Here is a 21,032-nt window from a genome sequence, read left to right on the forward strand (position 1 = left end):
CTCAAAACAAGAACAAACATCAAGCAAAGAAGTGTATCTATCAAAGGTGTTAATCTGTGGAATAATCTCGAAACGGACCTGAAAATGAGTAAATCGCTTGCTGAGTTCAAAAACAAATTCAAAAAAATAGTACAAACAACCTACATCAATCAGAGTTAAAATGATAAATTCAAAACATTAAATATAATGATAAATCAGAACTAAGTTGATAAATAGAGAAAGGTATATAAATATCCATTATGAATACAAGAGAAAATTGACACAAGAGTGTCAGGGTGTGGAAGTATATAATCCCGATACAAACCAAATGTTGTAAAAATATCACGGTTAAGGGTAAAGTATGAGCCTAAATGGAGACTTCTTTCTTCTTACTTTTTTCTTTTCTGATTGATGTAAAAATGATTTATTAGATACAATCACATAACGGGGTAGGACTAGATAAGTTTTTTACTTCTTCCTACTCCCTTGAACATAATAACTGTGTTGTATGAAGATTGATTTCTTTCTTTTTTTATCTACCTTATTTTCTGTCAAATTATTACTGTATATATGTTTTATGTTCAATAAACAAACAAACAAACAAACACACATTCACCTATTTTTGAGCGCTTTCCGAAAGACCCCAAAATGCCGCCTAAGCCCTCCCAAAATGAACGTGATCTTCGCAGATGCCCTCATGCACGCCTAATAGCCTGCGAGACCACCTCGTGTGCCATCAGTCTGTCGTGACCTCCCGCGTCGCTGACCCATTTTGAACATCCTGACGTTGCGCCGCTACGCCAGTCCCCGGCGCTACCCGATGTCTCCTTTTGTCGTTTGCAGGCCATCATGGAGGAGATAGCGGGCTTCGAGGAGCGCTTGGCAAGCTTGAAGCAGTGCGGGCACCACCTGGCGAACGGCTGCGACGAGCGCGTGCAGAGTCGGCTGAGACAGCAGGTCCATGCGCACCAGCAAGGCATCAGAGACAGCTACTCTGCCATCTGCAGCACGGCGCAGAGGGTGAGTAAGACGGGAGGAAGGGCTTTGAAGCAAACAAATACATTTTATCTACATGGCCTTTTTTTCCACAGCAGCAATTTTATTCTTACAGGCTTGTGTGTATTGGGTGTATGCACTAAAAAAATGTCAGGAAACGTTGACTAGAACAGCTGAACTTTATTTGGGGTCCATCACGGGCACTTTCTAACATGCACATTCTAACATGAGTTAGGTGCTGAATGCAACCACATCATGGGTATTAGTGGGTGTGAACACTCGCGCAACCGCATTGTTTCAAATTTACAATTGTGAGTTGCACAGTTGTGTTTTGTATTTCTCATAAAAAGCTGGCATTTGAATCGGGATGTGTAATCTTTTAACGTTTACTCTGTACGTGGCAAATAAGGCCGCACGTGGATGCAGAGTCACGCTCGGCTAACATCAGTGTCAATTCAGCGGCGCCGCCAAAACAAGCACTTAATCCTAACCCAATGCAACACTTAAACCGTCTCTTGACGATGCTCCTTCACCGCCAGCAGGGAGGCCACAATGCCGGCTGACAGTAACCGCACCGAGATGAAACCAGCCAGCCAAAGTCGCTAACTCTATCTGGCCATATTAATCCCCGTATATCCCCTGTCAACTCCACAGTTTTCATGCCTGCGCCAAATGACGGCAACTGTTCAACGGCACCATAATCCAGCGCCACTCTGCCGTTTTGGCAACTTCCACTCTGTCATCATTACTGACCTCCCCAGACGCCACCACTACCGTTGTTGCCCCCCCCCCCCACCCCACCCCCCAACACCAATCTGCCATTGTGTGATCCAGCCACACTGCTGGCTTCTCCTCAATTTGTAAACCCTCCCAACCATTTTATCTGCCAAATGCGTTCCCGACGTAAACTCTAATATCCTGCCTGCCACTTGCCACATTGCCAGCTTTGGAGCCGTTGCCAAAAAAAATTCCAGGCGGTGTGCCAATGCATCCCTTCCCCCTCCCACTTTCTTTCTTTCTTTCTTGTCAATCAGACATGGTTGTTTATGAGGATATGGACGCCTCCACATTCAACACCTGTCAAATAAGATGCTGCACGTCCTTTAAAAAAAAAATAATTTTATCATTTAAATGGAGAGTTAGTAGCCTCCCTTGACTAATTCCTCCCCCGAAACATAGCCACACCCCTCGATTACATACACAAGATATAATGTGCACTGTAAACGCAAGTCGTAAACTTTTTTTGTAATAGAGCCTCCATTAAATGCATTTTTTTTCCTGAAATGGTTTCTAGGTATATCAGAGTCTGAACCATGAGCTACAGAGACATGTCAGTCTCCAAGACACTTTGCAGCAGTGCAAGACTTGGCTGACGTCCGCCTCCCGGGAGCCAGAAACTCCCGCACTAACCCCTCTCAGCCTGGAGGAGGTGCTTCAGCAGGTCCGGAACACATCTCTCTCTCTTAATTGATGAATCGGTTAACGAATGAAGTCTCTCTCAAAAGATTGCGCTACCGTTGAGTGACCATGAACTTGTTTGGCCAGGTGAAGCAGGAGCGGGCCCTGCAGGAGCAGGCCAGTACTTACCTTCAACTTGTGTGCTCCTCCTGCGATCTCTCACTTCTTCCGGTACAGGAGGTGGCTACCGCCATCCAGCAGGTCAAACTCCAGGTTTGTGGCTTCACATCAAAACATATTTTAGTATTAAAGGTTGTGGTTCACAGCCTTCCTCGAGACCCAAAGGCATAACATTGAAATGAGACTTTTAAAAACTGATTTTGGCAAGACAAAAAAAAAATGCTGTATAAAGTGTAAACTACGGTTCCTTTTGTTCCACAGATCGATGAGCGCAGGCTGCTCTGCGAGAAGATCGCAGAGAGCTGGAGGGGCGTCGAGGAGCACAAGACAGATCTGGAGGTGCAGCTTAGAGAAACTGAGCAGCAACTTGAGAACCTCATTAGATGTCCATCAGAGCTCGAGCCCAGAATTGCACAGAACCAGCTGGACAAAGCACAGGTGTGCATTTAGGCTTCACTGCTAATGATGTTGAACGATTTTTTTGAGTAACCATCAGAGGAGGAAAAGTTTTTCTTCTATAAATATGAAACTGCGGACTGTTTTTGGGACTGTCGTGAAGTTCCAAGTTCCCAATCAATCTTTCGCAGGAGTTCCTCCAGCAGGTGAGGGAGAGGCAGTCCGAGGTAAGCCGCTTGATCGAGACCATCGAGCGGCTGACGGATGGACGGGACTGCGCCGCCACGCGGGACGCCAAGAAGCTGCGCGGGATCTCGATGGAGATGGCTCATCGTGCCGAGGAACTGGAGGCGGAGCGAGGGGAGGACATGCAGTGCAGCGGCGAGTACCAGGAGAGCGTGGCCGCCGTCGAGGAGCTTTTCCATCAAGTGTCCAGGGAGTGGGACTACCTCGCGAGGTACCAACCACATAACTCTTGCGTCTTACTCACTGTACTGTCGTAAATATTAGTTTCTCAAACTTTCATCATTGCCAATGAAATAAAACTACCATGTCATAGAAATTCAAAATTGTCTGTGGACAGGGCTGACACTGAAAGCACAAGGGAGCATCTCGGAGCTCTGAGGAAGTTGTCCAGCGATCTTGTGGAGCAACGCGCAACACTAGAAGATCTCCGCGAGCAGAAACAAGCCATCCTGCCTCGAATAAGCCTGCTGGACAAGGAACTGGTCAAACAACAGGTAACGTAGCTTCCCATTTCAGAACTGTGTCCAATTTTTTTCATCTTTGTAAAGCTAATAACGCTCGGTTCACCTTCTGTAGGTGGCTCATCTCGAGCAGCGCTGGGCCCAGCTTGAGTGTCTTATCCAGCAGAAGATCCAGGACTCCTCGCAAACCCTCGAGGATCTGACGCAGGTGGAAACCCAGCTGAGGGACGCCCGCGAGTGGGCGGAAGAGCAACGGCCCGCGCTCACCTCTGCACTGAAGACCAGCCCGCCTCCCGACCTGGCCCAGAGTTTCTTGTTCGACCACCTGAGCGTGTGCGTGGAGCTGGAGGCTCAACAGCAGCTCCTCGCTCGAGCGGTGAGCGAGGCGCAGGCCGTGGCCTCCAGGCTGGGGCTGAGTGAGAGGAAATCCCTGCAGGAGCTTGTCAAACAAGCCCAGACTGAACTGGAGGCGTTGGAGGCTCGGGTGACCCAAAGGAGAAAGTATCTCAGCAAGGTAAAATACCTTTTATGAAAAGAGTTCATTTTATCCTACGATTGAAATACTGATTAATCGATCACAGCCTACAGTAGTCGAAGAGTAAAAAAGTAATTTTACAGGTTGTTTACAGTCGCCTATAATAGTTAAAACTGTAAATATACCACAAGCTACGATGTAGTTGCTCTACAACGAAGACGCGCAACTCTAAATCTATAATTATCTTTCTCTAGGCCTTCACCGAAAGGACGCAGTTCCTTCAGGGTCTTAGCCGAGCCCTCTCTTGGGTAGAAGAACAGGAGAGCAAGGCTCTGATAGATGACCACATTGCGCTCCTCCCGGAAGACCTGGCGAAAGAGGCGGCCGCGTGTCGGAGCATCCAGAGCGCCCTTCGGGCGTACCAGGGGGAGCTGGCGTCGCTCTGGGTTCAAGGTCGGGAGCTGGAGAGAGACGCCACAGATAAAGAGCGAGAAGAAACCTTGGCAAAGCTCCAAGAGCTGCAGGCGGTCTTCGAAATGGCCCTGCGGAGAACAAGCCGGCGTGTCACAACCTTGGAAAAAGCCTTGACCTCCAGGAAGTACTTCCAGGTTGACCTGAACAAAACTTGTCAGTGGCTCAGGCAGGCGGAAACCATCACCTTCCCTGAAATCAACCTCAGCGACATTGAGGACAGCTCGCAGATGCAAGCGCATCTGTCGGCCTTACAAAAGGTTTTGGAACAAGCGTCGGAGAACGAGAACCTCCTTCTGATAGTGCAGAGGATAGGCCAGGAGATCCTTCCCACTCTCAACGAGATCGACCACTGCTACCTGGACGAGCGGCTCAACGCCCTCCCGCAACAGTACAACGGCATCCTGGCCCTCGCCAAAGAGAAAAAAGACAGGCTCCAGCAATTAATCCTCGAGCGGAAGGAATTCTGCACTTTTTTGGAGGTGACTCGAAACACCGTGGAGAGACTACGGGATCAGTTTGACAATCTGGAGAAGACGACGATCAGTACAAGTGAAGAGGAGCTTGTTCGCTTAATGAATGACTATCGCAAAATCGGTGAAGGTTTAGAGCACGTCGGCAGCGCAGTGCGAGAAGTTCACGGTAAAAACGAGGGCTTGCTCTGTCTGGGCCACGCGTTCAGAATTGAGGAAACACGTCGACTGCTCCGTCTTCACAGTACGTTAAAAAGTGGAACCAGTAAGACTCTTAAACGTTTGGATGAGGCCTTAAAAACATTAGCGCAGCATAACGTACTATTGAACGGCTTTGACCAGCAACTTCAGTCCACCAAAGACAATCTGAATACACTCAGGTTGGACAAAGAAATGAATCTCACGGATAAAATTGCATCTCTTTACGCCTTACTCGAACGTCTGGATGCTGTTTCCTCTCAGGCCAACGAATGTAGCCAACAAATGGACGACAATCTCGGCTTGAGGTTTGACCCGGCCGCCTTGCGGGAAATGACAGCCCGGCGTGAATCGCTGCAGTCTTTACGCTCAGATGTGCAACGCTGTGTCGAAGAAAGCCAAAATGACATCACGCAATGCGACGACTTCATGAGGGAAATGGAAAAGACGTCAGAATGGCTGAATGCTGTAAAAGAGACTCTGAGGGAACCACTGGCCTTAACACAAGCCAAAGTTGTGAAGGTGCAGGAGAAAATGCGCAAAGTGAGCGTCGCGGAAGAAAAAGTGCAGAGTAGATTGAAGATAATCAATGCCTTGTTTAGTCGAGAGGAGCAAATGTTTCGCAGCAGAAAGGAAACTATTCCCGTTCATGTAGCGCAGAAACTGGAGGAGCTGAAGACACTGGCAGCTGAAGTCCAAAAGGAAATTAAAATCAAACAGGTAAGTCAGTTCATTTGATGCTGCCGTTGCTTTTCCCACTGGTTGTTAGCACTCTGAAATCACTCTGCCACCCAGATGCACCTTCTTAACTCATTCACTCCCAAAGACGTTTTTCAACGTCTTTTCAGACTTGGTCCAGATTTGGCTGGTACTGAATGAATTAATCATCTGCATATCGTAGGTGACACTGGATCAAGCTCTAAGTCTGGTCCGGAGGTATTGCTCATCGCTGCAGTCCATGCAGAAATGTCTGGATTGCACAGCTGATTTCCTCCAGCGTACGACCGTAGTCGGCATGGAGCTCGAGCATCACGCGGACTGGATACCGAACCTGGAAGAAATCAACACTCAGGAGAAGAACCTCGCGGCTGTCTTGGAGGAGATGATGACTCGGGAGCTGCTTGAGGACACTCGGCTGATGAGCGAACTCAGAGGAGAAATTGAAGCCGCGCAACGGAGGAGCACGGAAATCAGACAGCAGATGGAGGCCAGCAGAGAAGTCCACGAAAGGTGACGATTTACTCATCTGTCCATTAGCGTTGCTTATTCTCTGACTTCTAATAAGTGTGCTACTAAAATTTACATCATCTATCTAGGCTACCATACTTGAGATAATCTGTGATTGAAAATTTAGCTTGATTATTTTTGCAAAATCAGCAATTCATAGAGACAAATTTTGTGGTGAGCGAGTGTACTTATGCCACTTCTTTTATTATTATTATAATTTTTTTTAGATGTGCATCTCTCTGGGCTTCATTCCAAGACGAGAGAGAGAGTCTTGTCGATCAGATGAATGACGCAGAGAGCAAGATGGCTACGTTCTCCACGGCGAAAGCTGACAGTCTCCAGCAGGCGGAAGACAAGTGTGACCGATACAAGGTGGGAGACACACATTTAACTCATTCACTCCCAAAGACGTTTTTAAACGTCTTTTCAGACTTGGTCCAGAATTGGCTGGTACTGAATGAGTTAATAGATCTTAAGAGATACTAAGACAAGTGCCTCTGTGTTGTGTTTTTTTCCTGCCGCAGTCTTTGGTCACCCACGCCGACCTGCAGGAATTAACCCTCAACTCTCTGAAGGAGAAGGCAGTCGAGTTGGAGCGGCTCGTCGCCGACACCGACGTGGCTGTTGTCACTTGTGTGCTCTCGTCGTTATGGCGACGCTGGAGTAGGCTTCACGGCGCGGCAACAGCCCAGGAGAGGGCTCTGGAGGACAATGCGCAGGAATGGAGAAACATCACAGAGAAGGTTAGGATGATATCCAGTCGCTGGGCAAAATTATTTGGGAAAGCTTAGAAATGGGAAGAGAGAAAAAAATGTTGCCGCGCTACAATTCTGGCAAATTCAGCTGATGTGGAAGTGGACCAGGTTAACATTTTTCTGTATTTTTCTCAAGCTGCTGCTGCCTCTCCCTGTAAATGCGTCTTCATACTGATTTGGGTCAAACAGCGGCAAAACCGGTTGCTGGTCTGTGATGTAACTCCAGGCTGCGGGCCAGTCGTTTCCAACGCGTATCACGCGGGCGGCCTCTCTTTTGAACGTGAACATGTCAGCGGTTAAGAATTCCTCCAAAGCCCCACGGCCTAAAAGGGAAATGAGGTCAAAGTGAGGGGGGACGGCTCCTTCCTGACATGTGGCACTTTTCTGTTGTCCCCTCGCTTGTCTATCTCTTTGTTGAAATAGACATGATGTCATTCCATGCACTGAGGCCAAGCTTTGAACTTCCCACTATCAACCGCGCGTGCCGCTCTCGACAGCACTAACTGAAATCAAGCAATTGTATTGACTTATGATGAGTCTCTCACATCCCGCGGGAGGATTTTTGCCCCACTTTTCTTCACAGAATTGTGAACTGAGCTTCCCATCTCACATCATACCACTATTGTATTCACTCGTTTTGGCTGGCTTGATCTGCAATGTTAAGCACGCTAAGTTTGACATCTGTTTAACGTGGTCCTCAGATGGATAAGGTCCGCTCCGTCTCGATGGACCTCCGCCGCCGCATCCCCGACAGCACCATGGAGAAGGCGGCCACCAGGGCGGCGCTCCACACCCTCCTGGAGTACCATGACTCTTTCGCCCGGGAGGTGGAAAGGGAGCAGTCGATCCTGGCTCTGCTCGCTCAGCACATCCACCGCCTGAGAGGAGATGAGGATCAGGAAGAAGCGGTGCAGAGGAAGATCGAGAACGGCCACCAGGAATCGCAGTGCATGCAAGAGATTAAATGCTTACAAGAACAGTATGAAAGGTGGGTGTTGCTTTGAAATGGATTCGTATGCCAGGCATTTATGGCGCGCATAATTCTTATTTTTTATTATTTATTCAGGGATGCAAATGAACTTCGTTTGACTTGAAAATGGTTTCCCCTCTTTTGTCTTTTCAAGCCTCGTGTCTCAGGTTCGGGGCAGCAGGGTACAGGTGCAACAGGAGTTGAGAGAAAGAGAAGAGGTGGAGAGGAAGCTGAGCTCGGTCAAAGATTGGATTCAAGACACTCGAGGCTTGCTCCTGAGCCCCACCGCGGACCTCGACACGCTGTTACAAGAGCTGGAGGTGCTGTTAAAATGTCAACGCATGCACACACAATATCGTCAGGAAGCAATGTGTTTCACACCTTTTTTTTGGGTTTTTTTTTGGGCGATGTCGCAGACCGCTCACGACGGGGTCATCAGCAGACGTCAGAGCGTGGAGCGCATGACGGAGATGCAGCAGTCCAAGTACCACGACTTGCAGGCCGGTCTCCCGTCGGAGCTCAGCATGCAGCTGGCTGAGGTGACCCTGGCTCTGGGCTCCGCTGAAGACCAGGTGAGCGTCTCGACCGGGCCACACGTAATACTGGAATATTTGCTGCAGTAGTTTACCTTCTATCCTGGTGCTCCAGGTCCAAGCCAGAGAACGGGATGTGCAGCAGACGCGAGACGTGAAGGAGGACTTCCGCTGCAGACTGAAGGACATGGAGAGCAAGCTGAAGAGCATCACGTTGAGGTTTGAAATCAAGGGCGCCAGTCTGGAGGAGGCCAAAGAGGAGAACAGGGTAATCAACCTGACCGATTGAATAATTAGCAACTCATTAACCCATGTTAAATTAGCTAGCTATTGGGCAGATGTTAAGGTTAATGAGTGTCAAAAGTTGGCACAAAGTGGACTCTGCCTTCAAATGGAATTCACTTTGTTGTAAACCCCCCCACCACCACCCCACCACCCATATATTTGTGCTTCACAATTCTCAAATTCACCTCGTCCCGTCTTTTTCCTGCAAAACCTATCCCTAGAAGATGATTTTGTGTTCTGCTTTGAAAATGAAACTCATATCTCAAGGCGCCACCTGTATTGCAGTTGGTCCCCCATTTTGTAAGGGCATCACAAATCCCCTTTCCACCCGCAGATTCTCCGCGAGGAGTGCGAGTGCTGCGCTCACACCTTGGCCGAGCTAGCGGTTGCCGTGCAGGACTTCGGCGAGCAGAATCCCCTGCTGTGCAAGCAGCTGGGCGACGTCGTGGCCAAAATGGCCGAAGCACAGCGTCACGTCACGCAGCAGGTCCAGGATAGAAGCAACAGACTAAAAAGGGTCAGTGCTAGAAATGTTTTCAATGACAACCCAACACATTGTGATTTAAACCGAGAAATAACACCAAAGTACCACCAGATGGCGCCAAATTAACACAGCGAATGGCGGAATCTCTCAGTGATTAATGGAGGACAAATTCCAAAATAAATTAGCCAATGTGGGAATTTGTGAATGCTGAACCTTCAATATGAGGGGGTGTCCGCAAGAAGAGTGACTCCAACCACAGTGATGCCCACACATCGTTGCAGTTCAAATTTCTTCTTTGTTTTCGCACACTTTTCCTGTCAAGATTATTCTTATTCTGATGTCTTAATTTGAATTAATCCTACTGTACATTCTCCTCCGTCTTGTCCTTATAACCCCGAGCAGGCAGAGAAGCAGCTGGCAGACTACCAAAGCGTGAAGGAATTTATTTTGAGTTGGGTGGAAAAAGCGGAGCGTCTGCTCTCTGGTAGCGTTGTCTGGAGTCCAATATCGCAGCTACAAGAGCAAATTCGAGCATATCAGGTGAGTCTTAATTATTTTTACTGGATGCCTTTACATCTTTATTATATTTTGCCAATTAAAAAAATAATCTTTCAATTATATTTTGTAATTGCTTTTTTCATCTGTTTCCAAAAAATCCCAGTATATGAATGTTTGAAATGCATTCTGTTTCTGAAACCCTTAATCACTTTGCCAAAACATATGTGCAGCTAATTGGAGTCCCTGACTCTCATTTCTTGCTGAATGTCAGCTTGAACAGCGTTCAGCACCCTTAATTAGTGCCATTTGACAGCCCGAGAAGTCTCCTCCCATTCTCTCATGTAATTTACGCTTCTGCGGGTGATAGGTGTTGCTGAGGGAGTGTCGCGGTCTCCATGGCGACCTGGAGGCCCTGGCAGAGTGGGAGGCGCAATTGGGGGATGTGCTGGCAACCAAAAGGTGGAGTCAGCAGGTGAAGCAGCTCAGCGCACGCACAGAGGAGCTGCAGCTGGCGGTTAAGACTCGCCTGCAGAGTCTTCAGGATGCTGTGAAGGTAAAGGAATGGTCACCACCACCACCACCAGGCTGACAGGATTGTGATAGCACGCTTCACCACATACTGCATCATGTGAATAGGGAAAATTTATCTTTCGCGAAAGTTCAGTCAGCACATGAAAAATTGATTGGCAGTTTTTCTTTTGCTTTGACACAAATTGCCACAAACTGATTGAGAACAGAGCTACATATCAACAGTGCCTCTATGTGGCGCGTTTAGGTACTGCATCCACATGATTGCCTGCAGTCATATGTTGAACCCTGCTGGCAGTGAGTCGTGTCCCACAAACCTGTCATCCGTACAAGCGACTGTTTACATTTGCTCGTGGCATGTTTGTTTTGTCATGAGACTGCTGACATGCACACGAGCCGCATTTGCCTCACAAGAACGTTTCTTTTTGACACGCATTAAGAATGAGCAATAACGTATTTTTCAAACATAATAATAGACATTTGTGTGTCTCAATAAAATGCAATTTTGTCACAAACTCAATTGATTTAAATACAGCATCTGAAATTGCAAAGAGTGTTAAGATCGACATCCATGTGCAAATATTATTTCTCACACTCCCTGAGCAGTTCTTTCAGCGTTAGATGGCATTCGTGATGTCAATGTGATGTCAGTGCCATTAGGAGAGAAAAATATTCCATTGATGCTCATTCATTACATCCATGTTGTCAGTTGACCTAATTTTGAGGGTGGGGGGAGACTCGATTAATGTTTTTGAATTGAGAAACCTGGCTGATTGAGCAAGCACTGCCCCCTGCAGGCTTGTATGGTAAACAAGCATGACATCTGGATTACGTCTTTCGCTGATGGGCCCATCACTCTGGAACAGGGTCAATCTGGACTCATCAGACCACATGATCCCTTGTCCGTTTTCTCCTTTCTATGATCGGTGGCAGACAGAACCTCCCCCCCCGAGCCTCACTGGTAAGTTGGCTGTCTTAGGGCTGCACAGCTGTTGAGGTCCACAGTCATTTGACCCCTGCGAAACACCGATTTTAGACACACAGGTCGTGTCTTCCAAATGTCAGGCAAAGCTACTCATTGGTTTCTGTCAAGACTTTAATTTGTAGTTGTACCAACATGACACAGTTGTTCCTCTATTTATGTCCTGCTTCTGATGGCGCCAAATTGGCTATCATACCATTTGTTTCCTCAGGACATATCGCACTTGGAAGCCGAGGTGAAGAGTCTCCACGCCACGGTGGACCAGGTCCAAGTCACCCTGGCCTCCCCCGATCTCAACCGGCTCAGCCTGAGAGAGCAACTCACACAGAGACAAGTAAAGACGACAAGCGGCGACACATATGTGGGTTCTTGTTTAATAAATACTCGCCCGACTCCTCCTCCCCTTCAGCGTTTGCTGGCCGAGATGGACGGCTTCAAGCGGCAGGTGACGGCCGTGCAACGGTGTCAGAGCGCCCTCCGACTTCCAGAGGAGGTGGTGGCCGGTCTGGCCGTCTGCCGCGCAGCGCAGAGCCTGCAGCAGGAAACCAGCCAGCTGCAGCACACCACCATCCAGCAGTGCAACATCCTGCAGGTAAAGGCCACTCAGTGGGCATGTTGGAGTTTGTATTTTCAATAAAAAGAATTAAACACGAAGAAAGACCCTCAGTTGAAGCCAGAACCCAAATTTGTACGTCAAGTCAAGAATGCAGTGTAGTCTTGTCAATCACTGACCTATCCTAACATATCATGATTACGATAAATGTGTGCCTGCAGAAAGATTTGTAGAAATGGATCCTTTCTGCAAACAGAAGTTACACTCAGAATATTTGATCTAAAAGTGACCCTAGAGAGACGCAATCTAAATCTAAGATATGACTGTGATAATTATTATTCGACTTTAGTCTCACTAAGGTCTAGGTTAGGAATATCTGGCTTTTCTGTTGAGCTCCCTCATAGTGGTATTACCCTCCAAATCCCCTTGCTTCTGGGCTGATTTACCTTTAAGCTCATTGTCGTGAAGCTTAGTCATTAGAGGAAGGGTCCTTGGAGACTGGAGAGGACAAATAACTCTAGTGTCACAAACAATTTAGAGTGATAGAGCATGTGTACGTAAATGAACATCTATATCATGTGCTGTTGTCCAGGAGGCTGTGGTGCAATATGAGCAGTATGAGCTGGAGGTGAAGAACCTGCAGAGGTTAATAGAAGACGCCCACCGGATCATTCAGGACCGACCCGTCTGCACCAGCAACATTCAAGAACTTCAGGCACAGATCCACCATCATGAGGTGAGTTGGTGACTTTGTGTCACGCAAGCAAGTAATGCACGTTTTCGCAAATGCGGGAAGAAGTTGAAGAACCAGGAGAAAATTCACCGAAGCGAGGCGGCGAGACTGCATTTTATGATGAGGCGGATTTTTTTATACAGCTGGGCTTCACAAGATGAATTATGGTTGTGATTTTTCTCAGTCTGCAACCTCAAAAAGGAGATCAACAGGAAGTGGATTTCCTGCACTATTTTGTCAGCGTATGTATACAGGAAATAGGCTGTGCATCTAAAAAGTCGCCACACTTGCACAGTCTGGTCTTTATTTTGGTTAGCAAGGTGGATGAATGGTTAGACTCGCCGCCTGAAGAATTTAGTCATATTTTACCCACGCCACAAATTAACAGTATAGACATACTCTTGCAACATGCTGTGTCTGCAGTGAAAAAAAAGTAATGTTGTGTGCCTTTATCAAGCCAGCCCGTGGATATTTTGACTTTATCTGATACTGCAGATTCCTGTTCGTCGCAGTGTTTCAAATGCTTCAATTCAACTGCGGTATTGGAGCCCAACTTTGTGCTCCAGGGAAATGACACTGCAGTTTGCCCCCCACCCCCCCACTGCGGGAACTCAAAACGTAAGGCGGGCGCGCAGAGAAACAAGCTCCCATTCCTGGAAGCGCACGCTTTGATTTGATGTTATTTTCAGCCTTTTTGCCTTGCCTCGCTTCCCCGGCGACTGAAACCTCCTCCCATCACCGCGGCGCTCTGATGCCTGCGGTTGGCCTCTTAAGCCGAGCGCCTCGCATCGACCGCTGGCCTAGTTAGTCACGTGACCTGATTATATGTGAGTTGACCATCTGCGGCGCTCGGGGTCGAGTAAGAAGAGGAAGGGGGGGGGGGGGCTTGGCCGCCATTCACACTCATACCACAGCTGAAACCTGACACCATCTCTGTCACTCCTCCAAACACTCCTCTCTTCGCTTGCTCCCTTTTGTCAGAAGGAATCTGCCTTGGGGATTGGCAGAGAAGGGAAGAAAGCGGGTAGGCAGGCGGTGACATCACTTCCTGTTTTCCCCTGTACTTTTTTTCGGAAGTTTGAAGGAATTTTTGAATTCGGTTCGCTCTCTCTCGCCGTCTCTCTCAAGCCCAAATCCTTCCCGTCAGCCCGACCGCCTCCTCCGAATCATACGCCTGCTCTCTGCTCTGATTGGCTCAGAGATACAGAGGAGAGAGAGCAGAGCCAGAGCTGTTGTCTTTCCATGCGAACGCTCCAAAAACCAGAGGTTGGGAAAGGGAGGAGAATGCTCCGTTTGCTTCGGACACGCCGGCGTCTCATTCAGCGTGTGGCCAACTCGCAAAAATTTGCCTTGTGAACCAGGAAGTAGCTGACCCCCCCGGGGGGTGGCTTCTCTGTTGCCGTGGGTATGTTATGACAGGAGCTGGCCCAGAAGATCCACGGCTACCAGGAGCAGATCGCCTCTCTCCACTCCAAGTGCAAGATGCTAACGGTGAAGGCCAAGCATGCCACCATGCTGCTGACGGTCAGCGAGGCGGACGGCCTCTCAGACGAGCTGAGTGACGACGACATGCCCGGCGCCGGAGGAGCCGGCGACAAGGAGCTTCCTGCGCACCCCTCGGTCGTCATGGTGAGTGGCAGAGATCCCTCACATATCTTGGGTGCGTGTCTGTCTGTGTGTGTGTGTGTGTGTTTCTGTGTGTGACGGCATCTTCAACAGAAACGTAATTAAAAATGTTGTGTTGTTCCTCAAAGGCGGCCCTCATATTACGAGACACAAATTTTGCCCGTTGCATCTATTTATCTACCCTATATCTATTTATTCTTCTTACTCACCCATTCGCTGTTTTGCTGTGTCAAGTTGGTCTGCTTTGAAAAAGTGCACCAAAACAACAAATACAGATTTTAATTATCTCTCAAATGACCACTGGGATCTTCATGAAATGAGCTTTGAAAAGAAACCATTATTAGTTATTTACCTTGTTATTGACGGCAACAATTATTTGAATAAATAATGTGATACTTTCCTATTAACCAACTGATTCGCCATCTTTTCGAAATTAAATTTAAAAGGAATCAATTTCAAAACTAATATTTGCCCTTTTTTATAACACCCCAAAAATACTATCTAACATTTATGTATTTTGTTTTTTAAAGCCATTTTACCTCTTTGTGGGAAAACCATAATAAATATGTTGATTGCAATGAAATAGCTTTATTTTTGAATTCATAATGAAACATACAAATATAAAGAGGTCTGTCCAATTTTTTTCCCCTTTTTTTACATTCATTTCCGTGTCTTTTTCACTAATATGTAGTAAAATTATTTAAAAAAATATTTTGTCAATCATCATTAAACAATTTTGAAATGAAAATACATTCTTTTTTCCACTTCTATGGGCATAAATAAATAAATGATGCATGATATACTGTAATATATTATAAAATATAAAAATAAAGTTACATATGACAGATACATATTTTGATTTATTCCCATTTAATTCTATCGTTACTTTATACAATATATTTATTCAGCCAATCCTTTTCCACTGCAGCATGGAAACTCTTGAGTCATACATCAAATTGAGATTTTCTTCCTCCCTGTGTGCCTCTGTGCGTGTGTGTGCCTGCGTGTGCACTTTTTTGCTCTTTCATTCATTAGCCTGCTGTGTTTGGAAATCTCATACCACCGTATACATCTCGCATTCCGTGGCCTTGTCACTGCTGTCTGCTCTGTGTTGTGCCAGGAAACAGGATATCACTGTGTGTGTGTGTGTGTGTGTGTGTGTGTGCGTGTGTGTGCGTGTGTGTGTGTAAGCGGCACACCAGCATGATAGTTGAGTGACTCTAGTCTTAAGGATCTTCTTTGTTGACCTAGTGTCCACGTAGCGAAGAACAAACTTTGCATGCCGATGGCCTCCATTGCGTCGCATTGCATCATCAAGCCCGGGAAAGCGTCCTGCGTATTTGAACATGGCCCCCATCGAATGAGTTTAGCAAAGTTGTGAGCTGCCAAAAACCAGTGCAGTTAGGCCTCAGCTCATGCTTGACTTTTGTGTCGCTACTTCTGCATGCATGCCGACAACTGGGACTCTCCTTTCCTTTCACTTGCTGTATTTTGTGATTTGTAGTTCATAAGTCATGTCTTTTGGATTGCATCGCATGTCTTGGTTTTTGAGTTTATATTTTTTAGAGCAGCATTCTGCAGCCATTTTTTAGCGCCATGGACTGATTTCACCTCAAGCAATACAGCGAATGTTGACTTGAGAGACCGTTCTTTGAAAGAAATGGAGCTTTGACCTGAAGTTGCCTGTAAAAGTAACCATACAACTACAGCTGTGTATCTGAACGGCCACATAACTGTGCCTTTTTTAACCACGAGTGTAATGCCAACCAACATGCATCATATTTACCAGCGTGGAACGCTGATTTGCATGACATTCGAAAAGTAGAAGCATATTGTTGACAACAAATTGTTATGGGGGAGGAATCATGCCGCCAGCCTGTGACAATGAGATCCGTTACAAGAGCTGCCGCGATGTGTGTGTGTGTCTTGGCTGCTGTTGGGCAGCAACACAGACAGCTGGGATTTTTTTTGATTGTTCCCCGTACAATTATCAAACAATGTCCCCGCTGCAACCTGTTCTACCTGCACTCCCGCTTTGAGTTTAAAGCTGATTCTCGCACTTGCTTCCCTTGTTTTTTTTTCTTTTGCCTCACTCTTTTCAATTGGCCTTCTCCTGTCCTATGTTTCCCGTTTTATTCCCCGCCTCCTCCCGCTTCTTTTGGTGTGGTCAGATGACGGCAGGCCGCTGCCACACGCTCCTCTCCCCTGTGACCGAGGAGTCGGGGGAGGAGGGCACCAACAGCGAGGTCTCCTCTCCCCCTGCTTGCCGCTCCCCCTCCCCTGGGGCTAACGCCGATGCTCCTCCTAACCAGGTACTGCCCATCCGCATCCACAAATCCCCCCTCCCTCCCTCCCTCCCCCGTGGATACCCGCTGCACCCTGCTTGGCCTGCCAGCTCTTCACATCATCACCCTCCATATTCTTTTAAAATCTAATACGCACCACTTTGCTCTTGAAGAATCAAGATTTTAACACCAGAAATCTATCAGTACAGTATCACTTTTTAAAAAAAATTTTTTATGATATTCAACACACATCATCTGGTTGGCGTGGCATGAGTGACTCACTGATGTGACTGAAGCCTTTCAACCCTGTCAGCAAGGTCAAACTCAAGTGTGCTGTATTTGGAGAAAAAAAAATGTGCAAACAGATGCTACTAGAGTGAAAACAACACCAGTACTGCGATTAGTATTTGCTGAGACGAAAATATTACTTCTTATTGAGTTGAGATGGCTCTCTTATGTCAGGGATGAGCCAAGAAAGTTAATCTGTAGCATTATTTACACATTTTTTACCTTAAAATGTGAATTAAAAATCCTTACCTTAAAATCCTTAAAAAATTTCCATTCAATATATTTCCACACTCCTCACACACTTACCGTGCCGTCATGTAACAGGGTCGAGGTGGTCTGAGTCGAACTGCCCTCCAGGAGCTCTACGACCCGTCTTTGGAAACCGGCACCGCCAACCTGGATGACCTACAGAGATCCTGGGAAACTCTCAAGAATGTGGTAGGGTGACGTCGACCTGATTTGAAAAGATGTTGCGCATATACGGCGTTTTTCACGTTCTTTTGCCGCGCCCCAGATAAGCGAGAAGCAAAAGAGTCTGTATGAAGCCCTGGAGCGACAGCAGCACTACCAGGAGTCTCTGCAGTCCATTTCCACCAAGATGGAGTCGATCGAGGCGGCGCTCGGCGAAGGCCTGGAGCCCAGCAAGAGCCCCGAGAGCCAGATGGCGACACATCAGGTGAGAGACGACGGCTCCATCCATCCATCAGCAAGACAGAACAAACAGTAGTCATCTCTGCTGCTTAATTTTGCATCCATAAAACCTCTCCCACGTTCCTCCTCTCAACCAGGCTCTGATGGACGAGATCCTGATGCTGCAGGACGAGATTGGCGAGCTGCAGACGTGCTTCTCGGAGGAGCTGGCGGACGGCAACGGCGAGCCCGCCCACCAGCTGGCACTGCGCTCCACCCTTACCGTGCTGGGAGAGAGAATGGCCACCATCAGGATGAAAGCCTCCGGGAAACGGCAACTGTTGGAGGTGATCCGCTAATTATATGCACGTCCTGGTGACAATTTTATTTCTCACTATTCCGATATCATATTCAAATGGTGTGACACGGCACGCATTTTCCTCGCAGGAGAAGCTCAGCGAGCAGCTGGAGGAGCAGCGTCAGGAGCAGGCGTTGCAGCGGTTCCACAGCGAGGCCGAGGAGCTGGACCACTGGCTGCTCAGCACCCGCGCCACCCTCAGCTCGGCGCTTCACCTTCAAAACGAAGACCTCGACATGGAGGAGCAGCTCATTGACTGCCAGGTGACGTACCGGCGGCATTGCTTGTTGGACTGGAGATGACCGAAATGAGGTCAGAGTCGTTTAATCTCGATGGATGGTCTCACAGCCAGCTAACATTCTTTTACAGCAACGTGCTCTTACTGTTTCTATGGTAACGGGCCGTGAGTTAATATTTGACCAGCTAATAGTAGGGTGCCAAAATTGGCCCGGTAATGCATCGTAATTGTTCTTTCCGTCATAATAATGGAATGTGTGTGTGTGTGTTTCTGTTTTTTGTAGTCAGCGGAGGTTAAATAAACTGATTATCACTCACATATGGCTCCTGTACACCCCCCATGTAGCCCCTCATCTCCTTAGTGGGGCACCTTGGCTAAAACCATAGATTATTAGCGCAGACCAGCATGCACATGGTTAACTGTACTTTAATGAGATAGGAAAATCTGCATTTGAAACCTCATTTTGGTGTGCGGTTGTTTCAAATCGTTTTTAAACACCTCAGCGTGAGCCGCATCCCGTTGTTGTCCACTCTTCACTCGTTTGTGTCAGACTAAGAGATCACAGTTTGGCGTTTAGTTTTTTTTTCCAGTGCAAATGAAGCTTCGCGCCTCAAATTTTCCATTTGAATTGTTTGGAAGGCTTTTTGCACAAAGAGCTCGTTGCAAGACTCTCGGTCTTGTCAGATTGGCAGAAGGTCAAAGGGAAACATTTGAATGGAGACACTTTGTGTTGTCTAGGAATGCTACAAGGTCAGCCAGGGGGCCCTTGAAAGCCACGCGCCAACACTAATCCTTCTCTATTGATGGCTCTGTTCAATTATAACCCAATCTCGCGTCAGGAGGGGTCTTTTATTTTAATCCTCTTTTCCATAGATTTTAATCGAACCTAAATGGGATGTTGAAGAAAACCATTCTCCTTCGTCTGTTTTGCAGAACATGCTGTTGGAGATCGAGCAGAAGGTGTTGTATCTGTCCGAGTTGTCGGTGCACAGCGAGAGCTTGCTCCTGGAGGGCCGAGCCGAGACCAAGAGCGAGGCGGAGCAGCTCACCGTCAAGCTCCACTCCTTGAAAGACAGCCTGTTGGAGCTCCAGCAGATGCTGCAGGACAAACAGGTGGACATACAGGTGAGTGAATGCTCTGTTTTGAGGTTTTTCCGAGAAATGTCTGCATGACCAATCATTTTTCTAGTCCGAACTCCCGATTCTACCTCGCAAACGCTGAGTCGGTCCGATTTAAGAGTGAAGCAGGCAATACTTTTCTCACCAGTTTTGACAACTATTTTATTTATTTTTAATTATGATTTTTTTAAATAATAGAGTTAAACACGACTTACAATTGTGCACAATTAAATTCGCTTGAAGTAAAAAAAAATTTTTTAACCCCGCCCCCACCAGGGTTCATTGCAGGAGCAGGATGACAGCGAGCCGGATTCGTCGCTTTCGCAGAGCCCCAACGTGCAGGATTGGCTGTCCCAGGCTCGCTCTTCGCGCACACAGCAGCATCATGACAACCTTCTCCAACAGAGGGTGAGGAGGATAACGGACTTTAAGTTTACATGTCACCCAGACTAACACTTCACATTCTAAACATATTTTAAAACACACAAAAATCACATTTCCTTTTGTTTTTTAGGAGCTGCAGCAGCATGTCGCAGAGCAGAGGAGGTTGCTTGAGTCAGTCGCCAGTGTTGGCGAAGACTTACGCAATCAACAGATCACATCCAATGGGGACAGGTACGTCCTCACAATGACGATTCTTTTTTTTTTAATGTTGCATCTCTTTATTATCGATTTGGTATTTATTTCCTTTTCGCTCCTTCTTTCTTCAGTGAGGTTTCTCTTCCTGTGGGAGTGTTGCTGGATACAGAGAGCTTGTCTCACGGAGACCGCTCGAGACAACGTTGGGAGAACCTGAACAAAGACCAGAGCACTAAGCTGCAGCTCTCGCTTAACACATTGGAACAGGATCAGTTCAGCCCGGTCCGATCTCCCTCGCATTCCACGGAACACTTATGTAAATTTCAGGAGTCGTCGCTCATGCCAACTGTGTGTACACAGATCATCCACCGGTCCCGCTTGACCAGTCCCAGCCTGGTGTTCAGAGGCGAGTCCACCAGCCAGGACTCTCGCTCGCCAACAGCTTTATTTGAGGCTTGCAGCCAAGCTCTAGAAAGAATCACCAAAGAGGTCAACCGATCTCTTTTAAACCAGTTAATACTGCTTCTTGCGTCACTGCGTCAACACTCCTTGCTCCTCTTTGCAGGCAGAAAGCGGCGAGCAGAAGATGGCGCTCTCCTCATGTGAGATGGCGCTACAACAGAATCTGTATGCCGCAGTGTCGGCCGCCTCCGCCTGGTTGGACGCCGCTGAGAACGAGATGCTCTCGGGCCCCGTGCTGTTGTCTGAAGACACGGAGACACAGCTCGCACATTTAGAGGTAAGAAACGTGACCGGTGATTCACAGTGAGCAAATTCAGTCATGTTGTTATCGGTTCATCCGTGCAGTGCACCAGTAAACATCTGAAGGACATGAGCAGAGAGGTGAACCAGTGCAGAGATCGAATGGGTGGAGTGGCAGGGCGGCTGTGCGGAGGGGAGGAGCGAGCCTTGATGGAGGACACCCTGGAAGGTCTGCAGGAGAGGATAGGCTTGCTGGACTCCACTCTTGAACAGCAATGCGACACCATGAGGGACAGACTCCAGGAGCACTTAAACTTCCAGGTAACATTCTCATAATAAAGTCCTGATGCTGTGATTAAAAAAAAAAAAAAAATTCTCATTATGGA

General features: G+C 47.5%; 1 protein-coding gene across 7 annotated transcripts in view; it reads left to right on the plus strand.

Annotated features, from left to right (window-relative positions):
- Positions 1-21,032, plus strand: part of LOC147185612 (nesprin-1-like) — a 101,117-nt gene that overhangs the window by 61,302 nt on the left and 18,783 nt on the right. For 6 of the 7 annotated variants that reach the window (XM_086104574.1, XM_086104571.1, XM_086104576.1 and 3 more), the window contains 34 exons: positions 823-999; positions 2,270-2,416; positions 2,521-2,646; positions 2,815-2,991; positions 3,141-3,406; positions 3,533-3,689; positions 3,772-4,170; positions 4,386-5,993; positions 6,175-6,503; positions 6,728-6,872; positions 7,025-7,243; positions 7,957-8,243; positions 8,380-8,545; positions 8,642-8,797; positions 8,874-9,026; positions 9,378-9,560; positions 9,930-10,067; positions 10,393-10,578; positions 11,747-11,869; positions 11,945-12,127; positions 12,681-12,824; positions 14,241-14,450; positions 16,619-16,759; positions 17,345-17,458; positions 17,535-17,696; positions 17,809-17,997; positions 18,098-18,271; positions 19,180-19,371; positions 19,642-19,773; positions 19,880-19,980; positions 20,076-20,226; positions 20,305-20,433; positions 20,510-20,683; positions 20,752-20,967. In XM_086104574.1, coding sequence (XP_085960700.1) covers positions 823-999; positions 2,270-2,416; positions 2,521-2,646; positions 2,815-2,991; positions 3,141-3,406; positions 3,533-3,689; positions 3,772-4,170; positions 4,386-5,993; positions 6,175-6,503; positions 6,728-6,872; positions 7,025-7,243; positions 7,957-8,243; positions 8,380-8,545; positions 8,642-8,797; positions 8,874-9,026; positions 9,378-9,560; positions 9,930-10,067; positions 10,393-10,578; positions 11,747-11,869; positions 11,945-12,127; positions 12,681-12,824; positions 14,241-14,450; positions 16,619-16,759; positions 17,345-17,458; positions 17,535-17,696; positions 17,809-17,997; positions 18,098-18,271; positions 19,180-19,371; positions 19,642-19,773; positions 19,880-19,980; positions 20,076-20,226; positions 20,305-20,433; positions 20,510-20,683; positions 20,752-20,967 — 7,554 coding nt within the window. The remainder of the gene's footprint in view (positions 1-822; positions 1,000-2,269; positions 2,417-2,520; positions 2,647-2,814; positions 2,992-3,140; positions 3,407-3,532; positions 3,690-3,771; positions 4,171-4,385; positions 5,994-6,174; positions 6,504-6,727; positions 6,873-7,024; positions 7,244-7,956; positions 8,244-8,379; positions 8,546-8,641; positions 8,798-8,873; positions 9,027-9,377; positions 9,561-9,929; positions 10,068-10,392; positions 10,579-11,746; positions 11,870-11,944; positions 12,128-12,680; positions 12,825-14,240; positions 14,451-16,618; positions 16,760-17,344; positions 17,459-17,534; positions 17,697-17,808; positions 17,998-18,097; positions 18,272-19,179; positions 19,372-19,641; positions 19,774-19,879; positions 19,981-20,075; positions 20,227-20,304; positions 20,434-20,509; positions 20,684-20,751; positions 20,968-21,032) is intronic. The other variant, XM_086104578.1, reaches the window with a different exon arrangement.

This window comes from Hippocampus guttulatus, chromosome 23, assembly GCF_054856545.1.
Source record: "Hippocampus guttulatus isolate MCC_2025c chromosome 23, RoL_Hgut_1.0, whole genome shotgun sequence".
Taxonomy (NCBI): domain Eukaryota; kingdom Metazoa; phylum Chordata; class Actinopteri; order Syngnathiformes; family Syngnathidae; genus Hippocampus; species Hippocampus guttulatus.